This window comes from Lactuca saligna, chromosome 8 (assembly GCF_052625555.1).
Source record: "Lactuca saligna cultivar CGN05327 chromosome 8, ASM5262555v1, whole genome shotgun sequence".
NCBI classification, from domain to species: Eukaryota; Viridiplantae; Streptophyta; class Magnoliopsida; order Asterales; family Asteraceae; genus Lactuca; species Lactuca saligna.
Window position 1 is genome coordinate 202514151 of NC_136424.1, and position 26445 is coordinate 202540595.

The 26445-nt window shown below is 41.4% G+C and overlaps 1 protein-coding gene across 1 annotated transcript; it reads right to left on the reverse strand.

Moving 5' to 3' along the window:
- LOC145010441 (uncharacterized) lies at window positions 1-26445 on the reverse strand. The gene is made up of 2 exons (XM_078968981.1): window positions 26358-26445; window positions 1-917 (listed from the first exon to the last, which is right to left on the reverse strand). Exons 1-2 carry the CDS (start codon window positions 26443-26445, stop codon window positions 1-3), a joined length of 1005 nt encoding a protein of 334 aa, XP_078825107.1.

Sequence of the window (26445 nt, forward strand, 5' to 3'; positions counted from 1 at the left end):
TTATGGGACACCTTTCCCTTTTTTGCTAACACTTGCCCTCACTTTTGCACTTCCATCCTTCACTTTTGCACTTCCAGCACCACTAACATTCCTTGAAGTTTGTGATCCACCAACCTTCACTTTTTCACTTCCAACCTTCACTTTTTCACTACCAGCACCACCAACAATCTTTGAAGTTTGTGATCCACCAACATTCCTTGAAGTTTGAGAACCACCAGCCTTCTGTCCCTTGCAAGTCCTTGCATTATGCCCACTTTTGTTACACTTAGAACATGTCACTGATTTTTGTGCTCTTGACAATTGGTTACCTTTCACCAAATCCTCAACCTCCATGGCAGATCTCCTTCTCTTTTTCTTTGGTCTTCCAATGGGCACATGGTGTTTTGGAGGGAGTAAGGTTGTAGGGCATGTAGACTTCTCCCACATGTTCCTTCCATTGATTGGGTGAATTGTAAAAGAATACATATTCTTCCATGTTTCTAACCAATACGTTCGATGGACCCAATGTTCGGGTATCTTATCAATTTCTTTGTTCTTCAACATCTCCCACATACATGCTATTACATGTGCACATGGTATCCCTATTAGTTCCCACCTTCTACATGAACATATTTGTTGGCCCATATCTACCACAAACTGTTCCAAAAGATTTTTACTAACTTGATATTTCCCATTCCCACAGAAAACAGACCTTAATTGTGAAGCCTTTTTCTTTAGTTTTTCAACCCATATGGTAGCTGTAGGAGTCAAGGGACCTACAGCTTTATCAATTTCCTTTTGCACAGTTACAATTTTCTTCACTAAGTACTCTCTAATGTACTCCAAACATGTAATGATTGGTACATCACGACCTTCAACAATCTTGCTATTTAGAGATTCACACATATTGTTAAGCATAGCATCTGTATGAGCTCTACCTAATAAATCATTAAAATATGTATGAGCTATTTAGAGTTTCACACATATTGCACAGCTACAAACTAATGATCTAACATTAATGATGAGATTATGCTAACCTTTAATCTACAAAGATCGATTAGATCTTGAACAAGTATATAAACATAAAACAGTATGAACGCAATAATAAGAACAAGTCAAGATGAAATCAAACGTGTCGAATGATTAAACAAAATCCTCAGAAGAGCTCTATTAGGAACATCAACTGTAGAGGATTGGAAGGTTACAAGAACGATTAAAGAAACCTGTTATCGTCTAGATGAATCGCTATTTCGTAGATCTCTAAAAACATTAACCTAATATGCATGCAAGCATAAACTTATATACAAAACATAAAAGGTTTTTGGTTGGACAGGCCCAAACCGGAATACAAAATAACTTATGCTATCGAGCCCAAAAGACGCAATCTTCAAAATAATCTTCAGCCCAACAATCTCCCCCTTTGCGTCAATTTGGAGTGAGACCTTCACTAGTTACTTGGGCCAGCAGCTGAAGCAGGTACCTTCTTCTTCACGGTGCTAAACAGACATTTGGTGATGGAGAGAATAGTCTGTCTAAACCGAATGTACCAATTAATCATATCTTCGAAGTACTTGATGTCATCAGCCATGTTCCCTTTACATCGTTTGATAATGAATAACACATGCTCCAGACAAGTTGTGGTGTAAAGGTGCTTGTCAGCTAAAGCAAAGAGACATTTATGTCCTTCCGCTCTAGTGAACATAACCGAGTTGCGTCTCGGGTCGATCCTGCCCAATTGCATTTGTGACAATCGTCAATCTTGAGTCAAGTCAAGTCATCAAGTCAAGCCGGTCAACTCTATTAAACCTTGTGTGTTAGGGTTAGTGTTATGTTCGTATTGTATAACTTGCTATGTTAATGGGAAAACATCACAGGAGAAAAGTTTGTGTTAAAAATTTCCTAAGCCTTCGTACTAATCAAGAACTAAACTGTGTTCGCATCTGGAATGAAAAATTTTGTGAATCGCATTTGATTAATTAGGTTAAAATGCGAAGGTGATTAATGCGAAGTTGGATTTAGCTTTGCTATAAGTTTCAATCGATTTTGAAATTGAGTATTGTTCGCATTTGTATGAGTGTAGTCGATGAATCGATAAAGCAAGAACATATGAGTTTTTGATTCGCAATTGGATTGATGATTGAGGAATGATTCGTGAAGAAAAACGCGAAGTCAAGGACTATGAAATTGTTGTTTGCAAGAATTTAAAAACTCGATTGTGGAGTTGTTGATGCTCATTTTGCGAAAGTAAAACAATCGAGTGTTCGCATCTATGAATCAATTTGAAGTCAATTGGGTTAATATTCGCATATGGGTTCAACATATGAATTTTTGATTTCGCAAGTTTAGAGTTCAAGAACTAAACTGTGTTCGCATCTGGAATGAAAAATTTTGTGAATCGCATTTGATTAATTAGGTTAAAATGCGAAGGTGATTAATGCGAAGGGATGCGAAGGGTGTAAGAATGAAGATGCGAAGTATTTCACAGTAGAATGCGAATTGGGGAAGAAAACAGAAGATTTCAAATATTGTCCCTGGAGTTTCGCATTTTTGGAAATAAATACTCAACTTCGCAAATGGGGGTCATAAAATGATGAAATTGCAGAATTTTTAAAGAGATACACACACATAGACAACCACACATATATTTAGAAAATTAAACTAAAAGATGATAAATTACAGATTATAGCATTGTTCTTTGAGAATAAATTACTAAAAATGGGATATAGACAATTATAAGACATTGTTCTTGACTTTTGAGTCCAAAGACGTATGATCCGAACTTTAATTGTGAAATCGTCCTTGATTGAGTCAATTTCCTTTATAGGAGTAATATATTCCATTGTGCCTTGCAAGTTAAAAAAAAAAAAAAAAAAAAAAAAAAAAAAAAAAAAAAAAAAATCAAAGTCACAAGCAACCACCCCACACCCACTCTATGACCAGCCATACCTCCCCACCTTACCTATGTCACTTCAATGTTCCCTTACACTCAAATTTCACTCACTCCCACGTTTTTGAGCGGGAACAATCAACCACACTCCTCATTTTCTCTCATTTCTCTCATTCCACTAAGTAACAAACATCACTTTTTCTCTCAAACTCTTCTACACAAATTTTCGAGATCCAAGGCTGGATTCAAGTGTTCTTCCACACTTAGTAAGTAAAAATTCATCCTCCCTATTATTATTTCACTTCATTCTACTCAAATCTTTGGTTGCTTACACAAACTCCCTAACTATGATGTTAGATTCTCGAAAACCTTCAAGGCATCTCCAAGTGTTCTTGAATTAAACACTTCCATTATTCAACAATCATCTACTGAAATCACTCAAGGTGAGTTCATACCCCTACATTTTCATGATTTCTCAAGTTTTCAGGGGGTGAATACAAGTTAAAACACTAAGAACCTATCAAAAGTTTTCTAATAGCCTTCATCAGAAAAGTTCAACTCCATTCACGGACTGTTTTGGGCATCTTACACATTTTTGTTTTCAAAACTGTACAAGGTGCAAATAGTTCAAGTTTTTAATTTTAAAATGGCTACTTGCACATCTCCATACGATTTTTCTACAATTTATGGCGATTTTTACAAAACTGCCTATCATTTCAAACAACAATCCGGACCAGTCTGTGATTTTGGACTTTTTCACCCAAGTTAGAGGTCATTATAAATTGAGATAAAATTTATGAGCAAACTAGACACATTTTGTGAACTCTCAGAATTTACGGATCTAGTTTTCGACTTCGTATGATTTTTCTATGATTTTTCCAAATACAGGGCAGAATGGCTAAAGTTAGCCAACAGCATGTAAATATCATAACACTTTGTATTATGTTGAGCAAAGTGTATAATCATAAGTTCTAATATTTGAATGTGTTTCCGTGTTAGTTTATCATTATGAACTGGAATTAAGACATTCATATTAAATATTAAATATTATTCATTCATTTTGGAACACGTATTATTAGACTATAAAATGTATAGTTTGATAAATTCACAATACTAATACATTTCCATAAAAGAATTCATACATATTACATACATTTTAGATAAACTATAATAGGTATAGTTTATGATACATCACTCAACGCACTCGTACAAAAAGGGTACATTCATACAAGAAAGATTTATATTCACACACATTTCAAGTAAACTTGTTAACCTATGTTGTGAGACTCTCTCTCTCTCTCCCCGTACGTCCGAGTGCGGGATATAATTCCTGGTAGTTATAATCAGAATCTCCTTGAGGGAGAACGTGATACTTGTATATAGATCTATATTGGGTTTGACACCCCACACCTTGCTGCTAGCTACAGTGGGACCTGCAGGTCTACGGGTTACAAATGTCATTTCATTTTCGCGACGCCTGAGAAACGTTGTGGCAGGTTCACATAGTCACAGTATGATTATAGCGACTCACTTAGGGAGACAACAATTCATAAAGTTTACGGGGTTGCATAAAAACCAAAGTAGGTTTTAGGTTGATAAAATAAATTTACTTTCCAATTCATTTTAAACTCACAACATTCCTACTAAGAAACGATGACTTTTCATACATTCTAGTCTTTGGTTGTAAGGCTACATTTTTCGGATTTCAAGGAAAATATCGGATTTTTCTGAAACAACGCGACATTTACATGTGAAAGACTTCTAATAAGATTATTAATAAAAGCTTATGAACTCACCAACCCTTGTGTTGACACTTTTCAAACAACTTGTATTCACAGGAAAGCATTAATCGTGTTACCAAGTGCTTTTGAGGATGGGACGTTGAGGCGTCAAACTTTTCATATTTTGACAACATATTGTAATTGATTTTGAAACATGTAATTCATGCAAGTGATGTAACTTTTCAATTATATATATGTTGGTTGTGTTTGCTTGAATTACTATTGAAATTGTGGTTATGATGCTATACATGAAGTCCTCCACCCCCGGACGTTTCCGCCATCCTTGGTTTGGGGGTGTGACAGATTGGTATCAGAGCACGGTTTATAGTGAATTCAGTATATCAACCACATAAGATATACAAACTATAAACACATTTGGGACTAAAAGTCTCTGATTCTTAAAGTGATTTAAAGAGTTGTACTTTTAGAAAACAAATAATTTCTTGTTTTAAAGTATACTTGCATGCATTCTATACTAGCATGGTGTCATAACTTAGGAGAACGTAAATTGAAAGAGGAGGAGTCGAACATTATTAATATGCCTTAGCATGTGTAATCAGTTCTGGGAAGGATATAGCCTGATCAACTATATCCGACCAAGAAGTAACTTACGCACACTAAGGAATAGTCGTAATGAGCGACAAATCTGAAAACCTAATAACACTCCATAAAGAACACGCTAAGAACCAAATATAAACATTTAAAAATACTATAGGAGTATTTGTACGTTTCTATAGCGCCAAATTATTATTTTCCGATACATACTTCTTAACCCCGTTTCTCGTGCAGACGACATGGCCGGATTTCACATACCCGGGGACCCCTACTTTCCCAATCAGGGAAACGCGGGATGGATTGAAGACGAGCCCGAGGAGAATCCCGAAGAGGAACCCGAGGAAGATCCCGAAGAGGATCCCGAGGAAGATCCCGAAGAGGATCCCGAGGAGGATCCCGAGGAGGAGCCCGAGGAGGAAGACGAACAAGAGGAAGAAGAGGAAGAAGAGGAAGACAACCAAGAAGAAGAGGAAGAAGAGGAAGAAGAGGAAGAAGAGGAAGGTGATGAGGTAGTCATGGTTGGGAACGAAGCGGAGGAACCACCAGAAGTATTCAACCCTCCCTACATCGCGAGGGTACCCGCGCACCGTTTTGGTTACAATGGACCTGAACCCCCTTGGGTAACAACGATCGAAAGATGGAGCCGACAACAACGCCAACGGTCACCTTATGGCTACCAACGAGGTTACTATGATCTCACTCATGGTGGACCGGCTGATAGGGCTCTCCCCGTCACGATACAACGAATGGCAAGAATGGATGATCGTGGTAGGACAACGACAGATCAGGTCCGGGAGTTAAGTGCCATTGTACAGTCTGCTACGGATCGCACCAGAAACCTGGAACGAGACTCCCACCACCGAGACCAACTCATTAGAGACCTTCTCGCGGCTCAAGCAGAAACAAGAGAGTATCGGGAAAGATACATGGCACTCGAAGAGAGAATGGTTGCAGCCGAACGCAAATTGGCGGAACTACAGGGCGCATCGACATCATCGCAGCCTCCGTCAAAGAAGGGTCGCAGTGATTAGAGCTCGTTGCTATTCTCCCGTCTAGGTAGTAGAATTTTATGAGTACGCGTTGGTGCTACTCCTCGTATGTAGGTCGACCCTGCGATTATGTGATTACACTATTCAAAGGGGTTTTGTAATGCCAAAAAAAAAAAAAAAAAAAAAAACTACCTTTTGTAACGATGTAATGTAGACCCCTATGAGGTCAAACTTTTCTCTCTAAGCGTTATGTACTAAAAGTTATCAATGAAATTTGGCATGTATTTTATTTATTGAATGTTGGACACTATACATCATAACCTGATCACACAAACAATTACGAATAATAAAGTTATGATAAAATACAAGAGGGATGAAACCAGTAACACTCGACTCGTTATCACTATTGAAGTCTTACCGACTAGTCATTTTTTTTATGACAGAACCATGCCACCAAGGAAAAGACCAAGGCCTTCCAACAACCCAGTGCCGCCTCCACCACCACCTCCGCAGTTTGATCCTGCAATGTTCCAGGCTGCAGTGACGGCAGCCGTGGCGGCAGCAATGTCGCAAATGGGAACCCATGGTTCCGGCGGTTCTGGATCCGGAGCTACCAATTCCATTCATGGGGACAGCACGGGGCGTACGAGGGAGTGCACTTACAAAGACTTCACGAATGGCAAACCCGATCCTTTCAATGGAAGCGGGGGCGTCATCACACTGGTGCAATGGTTCGAAAGGACCGAGGCAGTTTTTGAAATCTGCGCTTGTCCCGAAGCGAGCAAGGTCAAGTATGCGGCATTCACTTTCACTGGAAAAGCACTCACTTGGTGGAATGGCCGAGTTAAGTCACTTACTCCTGCAGTAGCTAACGCGATCAGCTGGGAGGATTTGAAAGCTCTAATGTTGAAGGAATACTGCCCGAGGGGCGAAATACAAAAACTTGAAGAAGAACTTTGGAACCTCAGGATGACAAGCACTGATCTTGAAACTTATACTGCCCGTTTCAACGACCTAGCACTCCTCTGTCCAACAATGGTCACTCCAGAAGAGAAAAAGGTGGAATGATATCTCTGGGGCCTATCATCCCAGATTCAAGATAGTGTCTTGGCCTCGAAACCCACTACCTTTGAGAGTGCCAAGGAATTGGCACAACAACTCATAGATCACAGGGCTAGCCGTGGTACCGTGATAACCACCACCGACCGAACAAAAGGAGGGAACAACAAGAGGAAGTTCTGGGGAAATAAAAGGAAACAACCAATTCAGGACCCCGCCAAAAAGCAACCGATTGTTGCTGTTCGCGCCGCCACTACTGCTGCCGCTCCAGCGCCACCGAAACAGTATACAGGAACTCTTCCCAAGTGCAACAAGTGTAACTACCACCATAACGGTGCTTGTCGTGAGTTACACTGCAATAACTGTAACAAAAAGGGGCACACTGCACGATTCTGTAGAACGACTACCCAACCCGCCACACAAGTCGCTACGACCGCCAACACTGGAGCAAGCCAGGCCTGCTATGGGTGTGGTGAAATGGGACACTTCAGGAGGAACTGCCCCAAGGCATGAGCCCCTAATGCTGGGGGTGTAGGGAGGGTCCTAACTTTAGGGCAGGGAGAAGCAGTCAAGGATCCCTCTGTGGTTACTGGTACGTTCCTCCTCAATAACTCTTATGCATGCGTACTTTTCGATAGTGGGGCAGAAAGAAGTTTCATAAGTCACCAATTCAAACATATACTTAAGCAAAATTCTCAACCACTAGAAGATTCTTACATCGTAGAAATGGCAAATGGAAAAGTTGAGCGCGCTAATGATATTTACATAGGGTGTACTCTCACTCTAGACAACCATTTGTTCAAAATCGACCTTATGCCGGTCACCATAAAAAGCTTCGATATAATCATTGGTATGGATTGGCTAAGCCTTCATCGTGCCGACATTCTATGTTACGAAAGGGCCGTCCGCCTCAATCTGCCGAATGGCAACGTTCTCACCGTTTATGGCAATAAACCTAGTGCGAACCTACAAATCATCTCTTGTGTTAAAACCCAAAAGTACCTCCGAAAGCAATACCATGTTTTCTTAGCCCACATCGTAGATAAGAAACAGGAGGTGAAGGACATCAAAGAAATTCCAGAAGTATGCAACTTCCCTGATGTTTTCCCAGACGATCTGCCTGGTGTACCACTCGCAAGACAAGTCGAATTTCGGATCGACTTAATCCCAGGAGCTACCCCCGTCGCCAGGGCTCCCTATCGCTTAGCACCGGCAGAAATGCAAGAACTATCCAGCCAATTGAATGAACTATTGAGCAAAGGGTTCATCAGGCCAAGCTTCTCACCTTGGGGAGCACCAGTCTTATTTGTAAAGAAGAAGGATGGTTCTTTTCGTATGTGCATAGACTATCGAGAACTAAACAAACTCACTATCAAGAACCGTTATCCCCTACCCCGAATCGATGACCTCTTCGACCAGCTCCAAGGAGCCAGCTACTTTTCAAAAATCGACCTGAGGTCGGGCTATCATCAACTGCGAGTTCAAGAAGAGGATATCCCCAAGACGGCATTCAGAACTCGCTATGGGCACTATGAGTTTGTAGTGATGCCATTCGGGTTAACTAACGCGCCCGCTGTGTTCATGGATTTGATGAATCGAGTGTGTCGACCCTTCTTGGATAAATTCGTCATCGTATTCATCGACGATATCCTGGTCTATTCGAGGAGCGAAGAAGAGCACAGACATCACCTACGACTAGTTCTGGAGGTTTTAAGGACCGAAAAGCTTTACGCTAAATTCTCAAAGTGTGAATTTTGGCTCCGAGAAGTAGGATTCCTTGGCCACGTAATAAGCAAAGAAGGAATACATGTGGACCCCTCGAAGATCAAAGCAATCGAAGATTGGTCAACACCTACAACGCCGACAGAAATCCGACAGTTTTTAGGACTCGCAGGCTACTATCGAAGATTCATACAAAACTTCTCCAAAATCGCTAAGCCTCTCACCACCTTGACTCAGAAAGGGGTGGTGTTCGAATGGGAAGATAAACAAGAAGCCGCCTTCCAGACACTAAAGCAAGCCCTATGCAGCGCACCAGTCTTGTCTCTTCCAGAAGGAACTGACGATTTTGTGGTGTATTGCGATGCTTCAAATCAAGGCCTCGGCTGTGTGCTCATGCAAAGGGGAAAAGTCATCGCTTATGCATCAAGACAACTGAAGACACATGAAGTTAATTACACAACCCACGACCTTGAATTGGGAGCTGTGGTGTTCGCCCTGAAGATTTGGAGGCACTACCTCTACGGCACCAAGTGCACCATCTTCACTGATCACAAAAGTCTTCAACACATTCTCAATCAGAAAGAACTAAACATGCGCCAAAGAAGATGGGTGGAATTACTGAATGACTACGAATGTGAAATTCGCTACCACCCAGGCAAGGCTAATGTAGTAGCCGATGCCTTAAGCAGGAAAGAATACTCGGGTCGCCGAGTAAAATCCCTAGCCATGACCATCCACTCCCAACTGGCCACTCAGATCAAGGACGCCCAATTTGAAGCCCTGAAACCAGAAAACGTGGCAAGCGAAGCACTAAGGGGGATGGATAAGAACTTGGAAGTCAGAGGGGATGGAGCTCGTTATCTCATGAATCGAATCTCGACACCGAAGTTCGGTGGATACCGAGACGTTGTAATGGATGAGGCCCACAAGACTCGATACTCCATTCATCCGGGGTCAGATAAGATGTATCTAGACCTCAAAAGGTTATACTGGTGGCCAAACATGAAGGCTGAAGTTGCTACTTATGTGAGCAAGTGCCTCACTTGCGCCAAGGTCAAGGTGGAATATCAGAAGCCATCAGGACTACTTCAGCAACCAGATATACCCGAGTGGAAGTGGGAGCGAATAACCATGGACTTCGTAACCAAACTGCCTAAGACATCAGGTGGGATGGATACCATATGGGTGGTTGTGGACAGATTGACCAAGTCCGCGCACTTCCTGCCAATAAAGGAAACAGACAAGATGGAAAAGTTGACCAGGACGTACATTAAGGAGATCGTACGACTACATGGGGTACCAACATCCATTATCTCGGATCGAGATAGTAGATTCACCTCGCGTTTCTGGCAGTCCCTACAAAAGTCTCTGGGAACCAGGTTAGACATGAGTACGGCCTACCATCCACAAACGGACGGACAAAGCGAGAGAACCATCCAGACGTTGGAAGACATGCTGAGAGCCTGTGTGATAGATTTTGGTAAGGCATGGGATACCCATCTACCGCTTATCGAATTCTCTTATAATAACAGTTATCACACTAGCATTGGAGTCGCCCCATTCGAAGCTCTCTACGGCCGCAAGTGTAGGTCGCCACTGTGTTGGGCCGAAGTTGGAGATACTCAGCTAGCCAGAGGGCAAGTCCCTGATAGCACCCTTACGGGGCCGGAAATCATAAGGGAAACCACAGAAAAGATCATTCAAATTCGGGAAAGACTAAAAGCGTCTCGTGATCGACAAAAGAGTTACGCGGATAAGCGACGCAAACCTTTAGAATTCCAGGTCGGAGACCGGGTACTACTAAAAGTTTCCCCCTGGAAAGGGGTGATACGTTTCGGTAAACGGGGGAAACTAAACCCAAGGTACATCGGTCCGTTCGAGATCCTTGCTAGGATTGGTCCGGTGGCGTACAAACTCCGACTACCACAAGAACTTAGTAATGTGCACCCTATCTTCCACGTGTCCAACTTAAAGAAGTGTCTGTCTGACGAGACACTCGTAATACCACTCGAAGAAATTGAAGTTAATGAGAATCTCCACTTTGTGGAGGAACCCGTCGAGATCATGGATCGAGAGATCAAGAGAACAAAACAAAGTCGCATTCCCATAGTGAAGGTTCGTTGGAACGCGAAACGAGGGCCTGAATTTACCTGGGAACGTGAAGATCAAATGAAGCAAAAGTATCCACATCTTTTCCCAAACCCTTGAAGTCCCAGCCGAATTTAAATTTCGGGACGAAATTCCCTCTAACGGGGGGAAGATGTGACAATCGTCAATCTTGAGTCAAGTCAAGTCATCAAGTCAAGCCGGTCAACTCTATTAAACCTTGTGTATTAGGGTTAGTGTTATGTTCGTATTGTATAACTTGCTATGTTAATGGGAAAACATCACAGGAGAAAAGTTTGTGTTAAAAATTTCCTAAGCCTTCGTACTAATCAAGAACTAAACTGTGTTCGCATCTGGAATGAAAAATTTTGTGAATCACATTTGATTAATTAGGTTAAAATGCGAAGGTGATTAATGCGAAGTTGGATTTAGCTTTGCTATAAGTTTCAATCGATTTTGAAATTGAGTATTGTTCGCATTTGTATGAGTGTAGTCGATGAATCGATAAAGCAAGAACATATGAGTTTTTGATTCGCAATTGGATTGATGATTGAGGAATGATTCGTGAAGAAAAACGCGAAGTCAAGGACTATGAAATTGTTGTTTGCAAGAATTTAAAAACTCGATTGTGGAGTTGTTGATGCTCATTTTGCGAAAGTAAAACAATCGAGTGTTCGCATCTATGAATCAATTTGAAGTCAATTGGGTTAATATTCGCATATGGGTTCAACATATGAATTTTTGATTTCGCAAGTTTAGAGTTCAAGAACTAAACTGTGTTCGCATCTGGAATGAAAAATTTTGTGAATCGCATTTGATTAATTAGGTTAAAATGCGAAGGTGATTAATGCGAAGGGATGCGAAGGGTGTAAGAATGAAGATGCGAAGTATTTCACAGTAGAATGCGAATTGGGGAAGAAAACAGAAGATTTCAAATATTGTCCCTGGAGTTTCGCATTTTTGGAAATAAATACTCAACTTCGCAAATGGGGGTCATAAAATGATGAAATTGCAGAATTTTTAAAGAGATACACACACATAGACAACCACACATATATTTAGAAAATTAAACTAAAAGATGATAAATTACAGATTATAGCATTGTTCTTTGAGAATAAATTACTAAAAATGGGATATAGACAATTATAAGACATTGTTCTTGACTTTTGAGTCCAAAGACGTATGATCCGAACTTTAATTGTGAAATCGTCCTTGATTGAGTCAATTTCCTTTATAGGAGTAATATATTCCATTGTGCCTTGCAAGTTAAAAAAAAAAAAAAAAAAAAAAAAAAAAAAAAAAAAAAAATCAAAGTCACAAGCAACCACCCCACACCCACTCTATGACCAGCCATACCTCCCCACCTTACCTATGTCACTTCAATGTTCCCTTACACTCAAATTTCACTCACTCCCACGTTTTTGAGCGGGAACAATCAACCACACTCCTCATTTTCTCTCATTTCTCTCATTCCACTAAGTAACAAACATCACTTTTTCTCTCAAACTCTTCTACACAAATTTTCGAGATCCAAGGCTGGATTCAAGTGTTCTTCCACACTTAGTAAGTAAAAATTCATCCTCCCTATTATTATTTCACTTCATTCTACTCAAATCTTTGGTTGCTTACACAAACTCCCTAACTATGATGTTAGATTCTCGAAAACCTTCAAGGCATCTCCAAGTGTTCTTGAATTAAACACTTCCATTCTTCAACAATCATCTACTGAAATCACTCAAGGTGAGTTCATACCCCTACATTTTCATGATTTCTCAAGTTTTCAGGGGGTGAATACAAGTTAAAACACTAAGAACCTATCAAAAGTTTTCTAACAGCCTTCATCAGAAAAGTTCAACTCCATTCACGGACTGTTTTGGGCATCTTACACATTTTTGTTTTCAAAACTGTACAAGGTGCAAATAGTTCAAGTTTTTAGCTTTAAAATGGATACTTGCACATCTCCATACGATTTTTCTACAATTTATGGCGATTTTTACAAAACTGCCTATCATTTCAAACAACAATCCGGACCAGTCTGTGATTTTGGACTTTTTCACCCAAGTTAGAGGTCATTATAAATTGAGATAAAATTTATGAGCAAACTAGACACATTTTGTGAACTCTCAGAATTTACGGATCTAGTTTTCGACTTCGTATGATTTTTCTATGATTTTTCCAAATACAGGGCAGAATGGCTAAAGTTAGCCAACAGCATGTAAATATCATAACACTTTGTATTATGTTGAGCAAAGTGTATAATCATAAGTTCTAATATTTGAATGTGTTTCCGTGTTAGTTTATCATTATGAACTGGAATTAAGACATTCATATTAAATATTAAATATTATTCATTCATTTTGGAACACGTATTATTAGACTATAAAATGTATAGTTTGATAAATTCACAATACTAATACATTTCCATAAAAGAATTCATACATATTACATACATTTTAGATAAACTATAATAGGTATAGTTTATGATACATCACTCAACGCACTCGTACAAAAAGGGTACATTCATACAAGAAAGATTTATATTCACACACATTTCAAGTAAACTTGTTAACCTATGTTGTGAGACTCTCTCTCTCTCTCCCCGTACGTCCGAGTGCGGGATATAATTCCTGGTAGTTATAATCAGAATCTCCTTGAGGGAGAACGTGATACTTGTATATAGATCTATATTGGGTTTGACACCCCACACCTTGCTGCTAGCTACAGTGGGACCTGCAGGTCTACGGGTGACAAATGTCATTTCATTTTCGCGACGCCTGAGAAACGTTGTGGCAGGTTCACATAGTCACAGTATGATTATAGCGACTCACTTAGGGAGACAACAATTCATAAAGTTTACGGGGTTGCATAAAAACCAAAGTAGGTTTTAGGTTGATAAAATAAATTTACTTTCCAATTCATTTTAAACTCACAACATTCCTACTAAGAAACGATGACTTTTCATACATTCTAGTCTTTGGTTGTAAGGCTACATTTTTCGGATTTCAAGGAAAATATCGGATTTTTCTGAAACAACGCGACATTTACATGTGAAAGACTTCTAATAAGATTATTAATAAAAGCTTATGAACTCACCAACCCTTGTGTTGACACTTTTCAAACAACTTGTATTCACAGGAAAGCATTAATCGTGTTACCAAGTGCTTTTGAGGATGGGACGTTGAGGCGTCAAACTTTTCATATTTTGACAACATATTGTAATTGATTTTGAAACATGTAATTCATGCAAGTGATGTAACTTTTCAATTATATATATGTTGGTTGTGTTTGCTTGAATTACTATTGAAATTGTGGTTATGATGCTATACATGAAGTCCTCCACCCCCGGACGTTTCCGCCATCCTTGGTTTGGGGGTGTGACAGCATTTGGTTGAGATCACTGGCCGATCCCACAGGAGCAATCTTTGGTTTCTTCTTGAAGACTGTGGCGACCTCCTGATCCATTACGGCAACCTCCATGATGTAGCAGGCTAACATCCTTTTGACATGGTCTAGAATGGGACCATATTCGGCTTCATTAGTCAAAAAGATATTATACAGGACAATCCAATCATGAGGATTTAGATTCGGTAGATCTGCCAAGGAGATAATATGAGCAGTTCTTGCAGATCCCCGAATCAACTTGAACCGAACGTTTATAAAACGACCTTCGGTATAAGGTTTCAGCACCCGAACGTTTACAATCTTCTGGGTGCTCCAAGTGAGATATTGAGGACGAGCAGCCGCCAGATAGAAGTCAATGAGCTCCCTGTCAAGCTCAGCATTCGGGTGAGGGACTTCAAAGATGTTTGAGAAGACGTGGAAGATGAACGCCTTTCGAGTCAGCGACATATCGAACTGCGAATCGACAGTGTTGTTGCAGTCGAACGAGATAACCGGCTCGAGCCATAAAATGCTAGGAGTTTCTATGGCCTCTTTAATCAAACGTTCCTTGGTCCAAGTAGGGAAGAGAGTTTTCCGACTCTCAAGGAGATCGTGGGCTTCCTTTTGTTTGCGTTCAGCTTCTTCAGCCTCTCGCGCCACACGACTGGCATCATCGTCAACCTTGCGACTGTTCTTTCTTTTTAAAATGTCAGCAATGGTCTCCTTGTCTCCTTCTTCATCTTCTTCCTCAGCTAAGTTTTTGCCTTTGTTCTTCACACCCGAACCTAAAGCTTGAACAGTCGGAGATGGTTCGGTCGTGTGAGTAGCTTTGGAGGAAGGAGGTGGTTTCGATCCTGTCTTCTCATCTCCCCCTTGTTTCGGAATGGACACGAAACTCGGTAGCCCTTCGACTTTGTTGAGAAGATCGATGGCCGGAGAGAGTTTTTCAGCGAGGGAACGCCTCACCGAAAAGTTTAGAATGGGATCGTGTGCTTCCAGGATGTTGTATATTGCGGTGTGGACATCCGAAACACACGTTTTGATCACCTCCCTTTCGGATCGAAGATCTTCCAGTTGTTGTTGGGAGTTGGAGAGTTGTGTGCTCTTGATCTCGAGGGCGGTTGTTTTGCTCGCCAGATCGTCCATCAACGAATGCTCTGTTTCAAGATCCTCTTGTAGCTTGGCGAGGCGAGCATCGATGGAGGCACGAAGTGCCGAGTTGTTGTCGCTTAGGTTTTGGCGAAGAGTAGCGAACGAAGTCAACTCCGATGAGACAAAGTTGGCCAATTGCTGAACAATTGGTTCCAAAGATGTCTTGGTGGCATGGGCGCTTTCCTGCAAGGACTTCAGCAGGTCAGAAGCGTCAAAGAATAGTTTATCGACTTTTGCGGTCGCCGCCTCACAGGCTCTAGTGGAGGCATCAATCGCAGCAGTTGCTGAGGCCACCGAATCATGTTGAGCCCTGGAGAAGGCATCAACAATTTTCTGAAGGGCAGCTTCAGAAAGAGAGGACTGCTAGTTGGAAGAAGAGGCGAGAAGTAGGTCAATCTTCTCGTTAAGCTCTTTGAGATGCTTCTTTGTCACTGGAGCATCATCCTCCGCGTCACTCTGAACTTGAAACGGACTATAGTAGACCGAATCAAAGATCATGTGTTCACCACCAAGATAAGGGTTTTCACCATCAGAGGCATTTTCAGGAGATGAAGGGGGGGGGGGGGGTGAAGTTGGGGGTGTTGTGGGTTTGGTAGGATCAGGTTGAGTAGGTGTTGGTATAGTTTTGGGTGGTGGTTGAGTATGGGTAGTTTCGGTTGCATGGGTTTCGGTTTGTGGTGGTTCGGTTACGTGAGGTGATTCGGTTGCAGTGGTAAAGATTGGTGGAGGTGAAGGAACTGGGGAATGGGGAAGTTCCATCTCTGGGGTAGGGGACCGAGGTGGTGTGTTGCCTCGTTGAGGAGATTCGTCTCCTTGAGAGCCGTCAGAACCCGAACTCTCACCCTCAGAGTCACTCGAAGAAGAGGGAATTACAAGATTTCACTTCTATTGAGTCTTCCTCCTCTTCGGCTGTGAGGATTGTGCAGCCTTCGGTTGTTTCCTCTTTTTAGGAGAAGGTCCCTTTGGAGCTTTGGACATTTGCTTCCCTTTGTCTGCCTTTTTGCCCCTGCTCACCGGTTTGTTTGCATCGTGAATCGACTTGAGCATATCCGGTGTCAAATCCCTTGGACCAGATGGCCTAAGCTCCTTGATCTTCCGAATCAACCTGCTGTCAGATGGCACGTCGCCATACATTGACTCCGGGATGGAGCCAATGAAGGAAAATTTCGATGCATCTGAGACGATGATCTTCTTGGTATGGAACGTACCGATAGAAGACATCGATGCACCGTCAGCAGTAGGAACATCAAATTTATCCATTGCCCATCATGTAATCAAGATCCAGTACCGGGCCAATGGCACCTCAGAGTGTCGGGATGATGAGGAGAGGCTCTGAATAAGCTGTTGCCATAGGACAAACCCATAGTCCAGGTTAATCCCGTTGTAAACCCCGTACATTATTGTTAGGAAGAGACGACTTGCACCGTCGGATCCTGAGCTCCTTTCCGACAAGCCCTTGAAAAGGACGGTAAATAGGCCATTCTACTGTGGCGGCAGGCAAGACTTCTTAAACTTAGCGACAGAGGTGAGAACCTCTGTGTATCCCATGTTGTAAAACATGTTATACAGATGACCAATCTGAATCGTCTCCGGATGAACTCGTGAAGGGTGAACAGCAAACCCTAGCAAGTTACAGAAGCGTTGGCGAGAGACTGAGGTCTTGTGTTCTGCAATCTCGAAAAACACCCGGTCGATGGCCTTGTCGTAGTATGCAGTCGCGTAAACCTGCGATAGGGCCACCATTGGCACAGATTCAATTCTGGAGAGAGCCGGAGCAAGTTGGGAATACTTCAAACATTCTATGACCGACGACATATAGGAGTCGTACGCCAGTGGGTTAAGATCAATGACCAGACATTGTTGTGGGCGAATGGGAAGGATCTGTGAGGTAGCATGAACGGAAGAGGAATCAGACATTTTTGCAGGTATGAAGAAGATGATGAACAAGAAACTGTTTGGGAGTATTTGCGCTTTGGAAATTTTGAAGGCGGTAAAGAGGTAAAAGGTGGTGTAGAGGGCTATTTATAGTGGGTGATAGGAGAGAGAAAAATCGTTTCAAATCTCTTATGGAAATTTGAACCGGGTTGTGGAGTGACAGATGGATGACAGTTGAGGCGTGCGATGATCATGTAGGAGAGAGAGTGTCAGGTTCCTAGGATCACGCCGCCCAACAAGCACCGTTTCAGAGAGAAAAGCCGTTACTATTTCCACACGCGCATTTAATGCCACAGGACAAGAGAGACCTTAAGGTTAAAGGTGGATTCCCGTTAAATTACGATCAAACATTTATTAAGAAATTTTGAAAGGCTTCTTTTAATTAGGCTAAATAAGGGTGGCTTGGAAAAATATAAAATCTCAGAAGAAAATTAAAAACTGGATCCCAAGGGAAGAAATGTTATGGTGTTTAACAATTTCATAGGAATCACACAAAATAGAATTTGAGATTATGCTAACCTTAATTGTTCACTTAAGCAACTTAATTGTTCACCGTCAATTCATTAGGTGTTGAATTTTGGGTTTCACTCAGATCGTAGTGACACGAGACTAAGATCATAAACACAGATGTTGTGTAACCATAAACCTCAGCGGTCATTTCTGAGAGTCTCAAGGGTTACTATGATGGAACGAGTGTAGTGGAGAAGAAAAATGGAGATGGTGTAAGAGAACGTAGTACCTCTGCTGCGAAAATAAGGACCAAGCAGGAAACTCTTAACTCATGTGAGAAAAGAGTGAGGTAGCTCACGATTAGAATAAATGAGTTAGCCTTATTGGGAAGACAAGGTTTGTGTATACCGGGTCATGAAGGCCATTATTCAAAATCTTATGAGGCTTGAGACACATACAACAGCATGCTTCTAGGGACACTTAAGTAATTCATCAAATTTATCCCTATAAACGAACACGAACACACAAGAAAATAAAAAATATTTTTGGAGTTTTTGAGATTAAAAAAAAATAAGTAAGACGAAAAGAAAAAAAATGAAAAACCGAACCCGAACGTTCGGTTGGTTTTGGTTCAAGATAACTTTGAAAAACCCAACCCGAACCTTCGGTTGGTTTCGGTTTAGGAAAATTTAGAAAAACCGAACTCGAACCTTCGGTAGGTTTCGGTTTTGAAGAAAATTTGAGAAACCAAGGAATTTAGACAGGCAAGGAAAAAATATTTTTTAACACAAGGAAAAACAAAATTTTCCAAGAAATATATAACAGAGAAAGACTACCTTTGAAGTAATGAGCGAGTCAGATAGTTGAACCGAACCCGAACGTTCGGTTGGTTTCACTTCTTACGTTTGAGGTTGAGATGTAGTGTGAGGTACTGACTCTGATTCCATCATACCTAGCCCTTGCAAGATTTTATTGAATAATGCTTCAGGAAGAGCTTTGGTAAAGACATCAGCCAGTTGATCAGTGGTTCTTACGAAGTGAACTTCGACGTTTCCATCTTCCACGTGATCTTTGATGAAGTGATACCTCAGTGCTATGTGTTTGGTTTTAGAGTGTTGCACTGGGTTATGACAGATCCTAATTGCACTTTCAGAGTCACAATATAGTGGGATCTTCTTCATATTGAGTCCATAGTCTCGAAGTTGACTTTGGATCCAAATCACTTGTGATGTGCAAGATGCAGCTGCAATGTATTCCGCTTCGGCAGTAGACAACGACACACACGTTTGTTTCTTGGATTGCCAGCTGACCAACTTCCCGTCAAGGAATTGACAACCACCAGTTGTGCTTTTACGGTCGAGTCCACATCCTCCAAGGTCAGCATCAGAATAGGCTTGAATGAAGAAGCCTGAGTTGGATGGATACCATAGACCTAAGGAGGTGGTTCGCTTGAGATAACGTAAGATGTTCTTCACTGCAAGCATGTGAGGTTCGCATGGGTTTGCCTGAAATCGAGCACAATAACACACAGAAAACATGATATCAGGTCTGCTAGCAGTTAGATACATCAGTGAGCCTATCATTTGACGATAGAGCGTGATATCGACAGCCGGTTTGTCTAGAGATGGGGTAAGCTTGGTGCCGAATGCCATTGGGACTTTGACTTTTGAGTCTCCCATCATGCCAAACTTTGCTAGGAGAGTCTTCGTGTAAGCTTCTTGATTAATAAAGATGCCTTCGGGTCCCTGTCTTATGTTTAAACCAAGGAAAAAGTTAATAGGACCCATTGAGCTCATTTCAAACTTAGTCTCCATCAGCTTTCTGAATTCAGCTGTTAAGCTGGGATTCGTGGAGCCAAAGATGATGTCATCGACATAAATTTGAACTATCATAAGGTGGTTACCTTCCTTTTTGCGAAAGAAGGTTGGGTCAACCGAACCTTGTTTAAATTTAGACATCTTCAAAAATTTTGTAAGCGTTTCATACCAGGCTCTCGGAGCTTGTTTGAGGCCGTACACAGCTTTATCCAGAATATAGCAATGATTTGGATGCTTTTCGTTCACGAACCCAGGTGGTTGCTCCACATACACAGTTTCTTCGAGTTCTCCATTGAGAAATGCACACTTGACGTCCATTTGGAAAACCTCAAAGTTTTTGTGAGCAGCATAAGCCAGAAATATTCTAACAGATTCTAGCCTAGCTACTGGAGCGAAAGTCTCTTCATAGTCTATCTCTTCCTCCTGACAGTATCCCTTTACCACCAGACGAGCCTTGTTCCTTATAACATTACCTTCCTTGTCCATTTTGTTCCTAAAAACCCATTTGAGACCCACAACCGAAGCATTTGGAGGAGTTGGAATGAGGTGCCAGACTTTGTTCCTTTCAAATTCGTTCAGTTCATCCTGCATTGCTTGAACCCAATCAGAGTGATCTAGGGCAGTGTTAACTGTCTTCGGTTCAACTTTTGATACGAATGACTTAAACATACAAAACTCAACCTTTGAAAATAAGGATGTCTGTTTTGCCTTCAGTTGTGATCGGGTCAGAACCTTTTCAGATACATCACCAACTACTTGAGAGATAGGATGATCTCTGGTCCATTTGATAAGAGGAGGGTAATTCGGATCAAAGGTTGGGTCTAGTTCACAATTAATCATTTCTTCTGGTTCAGATTGGCTATCGTACTCAAGCGTCATATCATTATGTTCCCCCTCAATTGAGGAGCTTTGAGAAACATGAGGTGCAGGTGTCTCTTGTGGTGCTGAGCTTCCAGGCGTTGAAGCACCTTCGGTTGGAGAGGTTTCATCGGTTGGAGAAGCACCTTCGGGTGATGAAGGACCTTCGGTTGAAGTGGTAGAATTTGGCTCCCCCTGGACTTGTGAGCTTGGCTCCCCCTCGAATTGTGAGCTTGGCTCCCCCTCGACTTGTGGGCTTGGCTCCCCCTCGACATGAGCGTTGTTGGAAGGAGAGTCATTAGTGGTCGATCCTACTTCATGCATTCTTCTTGCAGCATCTTCGACAATCTGCTTCATATGATCAACTTTGTTGTCTGCTGCACCTGCTTCGGAGAGTGAAGCTTTCTCTGGTTCGTCAAAGAGCTCCAGAAATGTCTCGTATAAATTGGCGACCGAGATTGTGACCTGGCCAGTTAGAGGAAAGATTTCCCCAGCGGTGTCTTCTTTGGCATGTAGCTTCTTGACATAGCTATCGTCAAAGGTCACATAGTATGTCTCTTCAATCCTTCTCGAACGCTTGTTTAGGACCCTGTACGCCTTGGATGTGAGCGAGTAACCCAGAAAAATTCCCTCGTCGGCTTTGACATCAAACTTGTTGCGGTGTTCTTTAGAATTAAAGATGAAACACCTTGAGCCGAACACATGGACAAATTTCACATTGGGCTTTCTTTTGTTTAGTATCTCATATGGAGTGAGCGTGAAACGCTTGTTGAGATAGGACCTGTTCTGTGTAAAACAAGCAGCCGAAATAGCGTCAGCCCAAAAATAAAGAGGTAAGGAAGCGAAACTTAGCATAGTTCGGGCAGCTTCACACAAAGATCGGTTTCGTCTTTCGACTATTCCGTTCTGTTGCGGTGTGTAGGGAGCTGAGAAATTGTGACTTATTCCCTTTTCTTCAAGAAACTCTTCAAACTCCCTGTTCTTGAATTCGAGACCATTGTCGCTCCTGATGTTGCGGACGACCTTCTTGAGTTGTATTTCAATTTGCTTGATAAACACTTTCAGCTTTTGAGTCGGTTCAGATTTGAGCTTTAGAAAGAATACCCATGTAAATCGTGAAAAGTCATCAACAATAACAAGAATATACTTGCTACCACCGATGCTTTCGATAGATGAAGGACCACACAAATCGATATGAAATAATTCGAGTGGTTCAACAACTTTTGTATTGATTATAGATGGGTGACTTTGACGACTTTGCTTCCCCATTTCGCATGCAGCACACAAATGATCTCTGTTGAATTTGAGCAATGGAAGACCCCTAACATGACCTCCAGTGACAAGTCGGTTGATATCTTTAAAATTGAGATGAGAGAGTCTTCGGTGCCACAACCAGCTTTCGTCGGATTGAGCTTTTGATAACAAGCATATAGCTGGGTTTCCTTTGATGGGTTTAAGGTTTAAGGGAAACATTTCACCCTTTCGCTCTGACTTGAGAATCACTTTCTTTGTCCTTTTCTCTATGATTTAAGAACCTTCATCATCGAATGAGACTTTGAGACCTGTACCTCCAACAAGCTGAGATACACTAATGAGGTTGTGTTGGAGTCCTTCCATATAAGCCACCTTCCTTATAGTAAAGTCCCCATTTGTTATCATCCCGTATCCCTTTATGGTGCCGAAAGAATTATTTCCAAACTTGACGTTGCCACCATTTGCAAGAGATCTGTATTCCCTAAGCTCCTCTTTCCTCCCTGTCATGTGACGTGAGCAGCCACTATCGATGTACCATTCTTCGTCGAACTGCTCGTCACTTATAACCTACAAAAATTAGGCAGATTTAGGAACCCAAAGTTTCTTGGGTCCATGTGAGCTTTTCATGGGAACTGGAACAGTAAGAGAGATGTCAACTAGATATGTTCGTTTTATAAGAGTTGTTTCATCTTTCTTTTTAATGGTAAAAACTTTTATTTTGTTAGGATTGGGTGTGTTCGGTTTGGACTCTGGTTTGGATTCATTGACCTTCTGCTTTCCTTTTTGTTCAACTGACGAATGAGATTTTTGAGAACAAGCGGAATTAGCTTTAGAGCAAGATGGAGATGAATCGGTGGAAGTAGAATAATTAGAAGAACGAGAAGAATTAGAATGAGAGGGTTTGGATTGATAGGATTTCCTGGCTGGAGACTCTAGGTGACCCTTTTGCTTTAGATCGTTGGGGGGACCGACCTTAGAGTCTTGTTTTCTTTTGACTTCAGAACCGAACCTTTGCCTTCGGTTGTTGTGACTTTTAGGCTTTCCTACAGGATTGTTTTCATACTTCAGATTCTTGTCTTGGTGTGAGAAATATGCATTCTGGGAATGCCAGAATTGTTTCCTTTCAGAAAGGTTCTTCCTGTATCTATTGTTCCTTTCTCTCTTTCTATTCCTCATCTGTTTAGGTTGATGATGAACATTCGCTTTCATTTTCGGTGTCTCCTTGGCTGGTTCCTTTTGAACTGCAGGAGTTTTACTTTGAGCCGAAGGAGCAGAGGGAATGTCTGTAGAAGTTCCACTTTGAGCTGAGGGAGTAGAGGTAGCGTGTTCTTTTGCCGAACGATCATCCTCCTGAGGAATATCTTTTGTACCACTGGTGCTTGGCTCATCGAAATTATCCGGCTTATTCAAGGGTTCAGGTATGTACCTTCCTTTGCTCTTCCAGGAAGTTCTTTCAGATAAACCAATGGTTTCGTTTGCATTATCTATTGGAGCTTCCCAGAAGTACTCATCGCAGCCATCAACATTGTCTTCGTTTACAATAGCTGTGAGTTCAGCTGTTTGATGTTCGGTAACTCCTGTCACCTTGTATACTTGATTCGGAGTGGTCCTGACCTTTTGATACACAACTGCTTTCTCAACTAATATCGGGGACTTTTGATGGGACAATCGAGCGAACTCCACTGAATTTTCAGAAATAAGATTCTTGTGGTTTTCAGGTTCGTTTTTAACAAATTCTGAGCAGTCAACCGTGTCCTCTACAGAAATTTCACTTATGTTTTCATCCTCGTTAAGCTCAGATGCATTTTCAACATCAATTTTGTTTTCTGAGCTTACGTTGGCGTTTAAAGAGTCAAATTTTTGCATGGTTTCGGTTCTCAGTTTAAGTCTGTCATTTTCATCCAAAAGGTTTTTAAGCATGTCCTTGTGGTCCTTGGATTTAATGAAGGATTCAATTTTGTCCAGTCCATACATGTAGGTTGGATTGACATCATCAGACGATATCACACTCTCACAATTGTAGGCTTCGGCATCGATTTCATCCTCCTTAAATTCTAGGAAGGGCAAAATCATGCGATGGATCTTTTGGCCTATTTCACAATCCAAGTGAAGCTGAGTAATATTAGAATACAAACGTTTAGCAATTAAACAAAAAACATTCCGCTGTTTTAACAATTTTAAATTGTCTCTTTGCAAATAAATGTTTTCGTCTTTAACTTTAACTAATTCCGACTCCTTTAACTCGATCCACATTCTCCGCTCCTCACTCTTCGACGCTACCCTGCTTAATTGATCAGTTAGGTTAGAATTGGTGACTCGAGTTTGAGTTAAGCTACTATCTAGATGAGAAATTCTTGTATTAACGTTTTTTAGTTCTTTCTCATATGAGAATGGTGGTACTTTGGATGAAATAAAAACAGATTGTACCTTCTTTATCAGTTCATCGAGCTCATTGAACTGCTGGCTAAGTGGTTTGGCCGTAAAGCACATGTCCTCCTGTACCTTCGGTCCATCGCTTCCTCCATCGGTGTTGTATCCCCTCATTTGAGATACGTCAGTCACCATGAAGCATCTTCCTCCACTGCTTTCCTCCTTAGCCACATAAGCCTTTCCATGGGTAGGCTTCCTCACTTCATCGTCTTCTGAGTCGGTAGACCAAACTTCCGTGCTACCGAACTCGTCATCTTTAACCGAACCTTGCACAATGAGAGCATTAATAGAGGGGTTAGCGGTAGACTTCTTCTTTCTCAACTCGTCCAATCTTTTCTGCAACACAGCTTCCTCATCATTTCCATCATCCTTTTCAGCCGTCTTCTTAAGGACACAGTCCTTAGCATAGTGGTTTTTCCCACCACAGTAGAAACAGCTTACTCCGGAATTGCCATCCACCTTCGGTTCCTTCTTGTGCTCCTCAGCCTTCGGTTCATTGTTCACCTTTTCAGAGCTGTAACTCCCCTGCCAGTTTCGGTTTTTGTTGCTGGGGAATCTCTTCTTTATGAACCTCTTGGGATTGGACACCATCATGGCATAATCCTCAGATGTGAGATCATATTCCTCCAAGTTGAGGTCTTCATCCTCCATCACAGCTTTACTTTTAGATAGGAGGGCCAACGAACCAAGACTAGAAACGACGTTCTTTTCTTGCACCACAATCTTCTCTTGGGACTTAAGAATACCCACCGGTTTCGCCAAAGAGTATGATTTAAACTGCTCATGGGCTTTGACTGTCGAAACTACTGCTCTCCATTCAGACCTCAGTCCGCTCAAGAAAGTAACCTTCTGTTCGATAAGCTTCCTTTCAATATCGTGTTTGATCATCTTGCTGAGAAGATGATTGAAGCGATCAAACGTCTGGGTCACCGTTTCTTCGGCTCCTTGCCTGAATTCTCCAAACTCAGATAAAAGCAAAGTTTGAATGGAATGTTCAAGATCCTCGTCTGTAGAATACAGTTCACGAAGTCTATCCCAAACTTCCTTTGCTGTCGTGCATGAGCTGACCAACCTGAATGTGTCGGACTGAAGGGCGAATCTGATCAACCTTAACGCCTTAATATTGCACTGGAATTTATGCTTTTCATCTTGTGCAATATCCTTCACGTCCTTTAGTAGATCATTGTACTCCTTTTGTGTCTTGATGATTCTGGACGATGCAGAATGAGAAAATGGTCCATTAATGATGGCTTCCCATATGAGGTACCCATTATCCTCTGATCCAATCACGTAGTCTTCAAAGTGATGCGCCCATACTTCATAGTCATGGGTGTATAAGATTGGAATCTTTGTCGTCGAACCGATGCTGTTGGAAATATTAATAAGGTTTGATTGCGTCGCGTCCATTATAATCGTAAAAACCTGTTCAAAGATCAGACTTGTAATAAAGCAGATTAGTGCAAAACAATAAATATCAAGATATGTCAATAAAGAGATGACGACTCAATAAATATTGATGATTGCGGAAAAACCCTAATGGAAATCTTTTTCACAGTAAAGATGTGTATTGATTACACAGCCTCCTGCTCTGATACCAATTGATGAGATTATGCTAACCTTTAATCTACAAAGATCGATTAGATCTTGAACAAGTATATAAACATAAAACAGTATGAACGCAATAATAAGAACAAGTCAAGATGAAATCAAACGTGTCGAATGATTAAATAAAATCCTCAGAAGAGCTCTATTAGGAACATCAACTGTAGAGGATTGGAGGGTTACAAGAACGATTAAAGAAACCTGTTATCGTCTAGATGAATCGCTATTTCGTAGATCTCTAAAAACATTAACCTGATATGCATGCAAGCATAAACTTATATACAAAACATAAAAGGTTCTCGGTTGGACAGGCCCAAACCGGAATACAAAATAACTTATGCTATCGAGCCCAAAAGACGCAATCTTCAAAATAATCTTCAGCCCAACAATTAAAATCTACCTGTAAAGTGTGAACGAGACCAATGTTGAGGAGGAATGTTTTTAAGCCACTCATACGCATCATTATTAAGTTTTCTAAGTTCCTCCAT

Coding starts and splice junctions, on each gene's coding strand:
- LOC145010441 (XM_078968981.1), bottom strand. CDS start 26,445: ATGGAGGAACTTAGAAAACTTAATAATGATGCGTATGAGTGGCTTAAA. Junction 918..26,357: donor GTCTCGTTCACACTTTACAG/GTAGATTTTAAT, acceptor ATGATTTATTAG/GTAGAGCTCATACAGATGCT.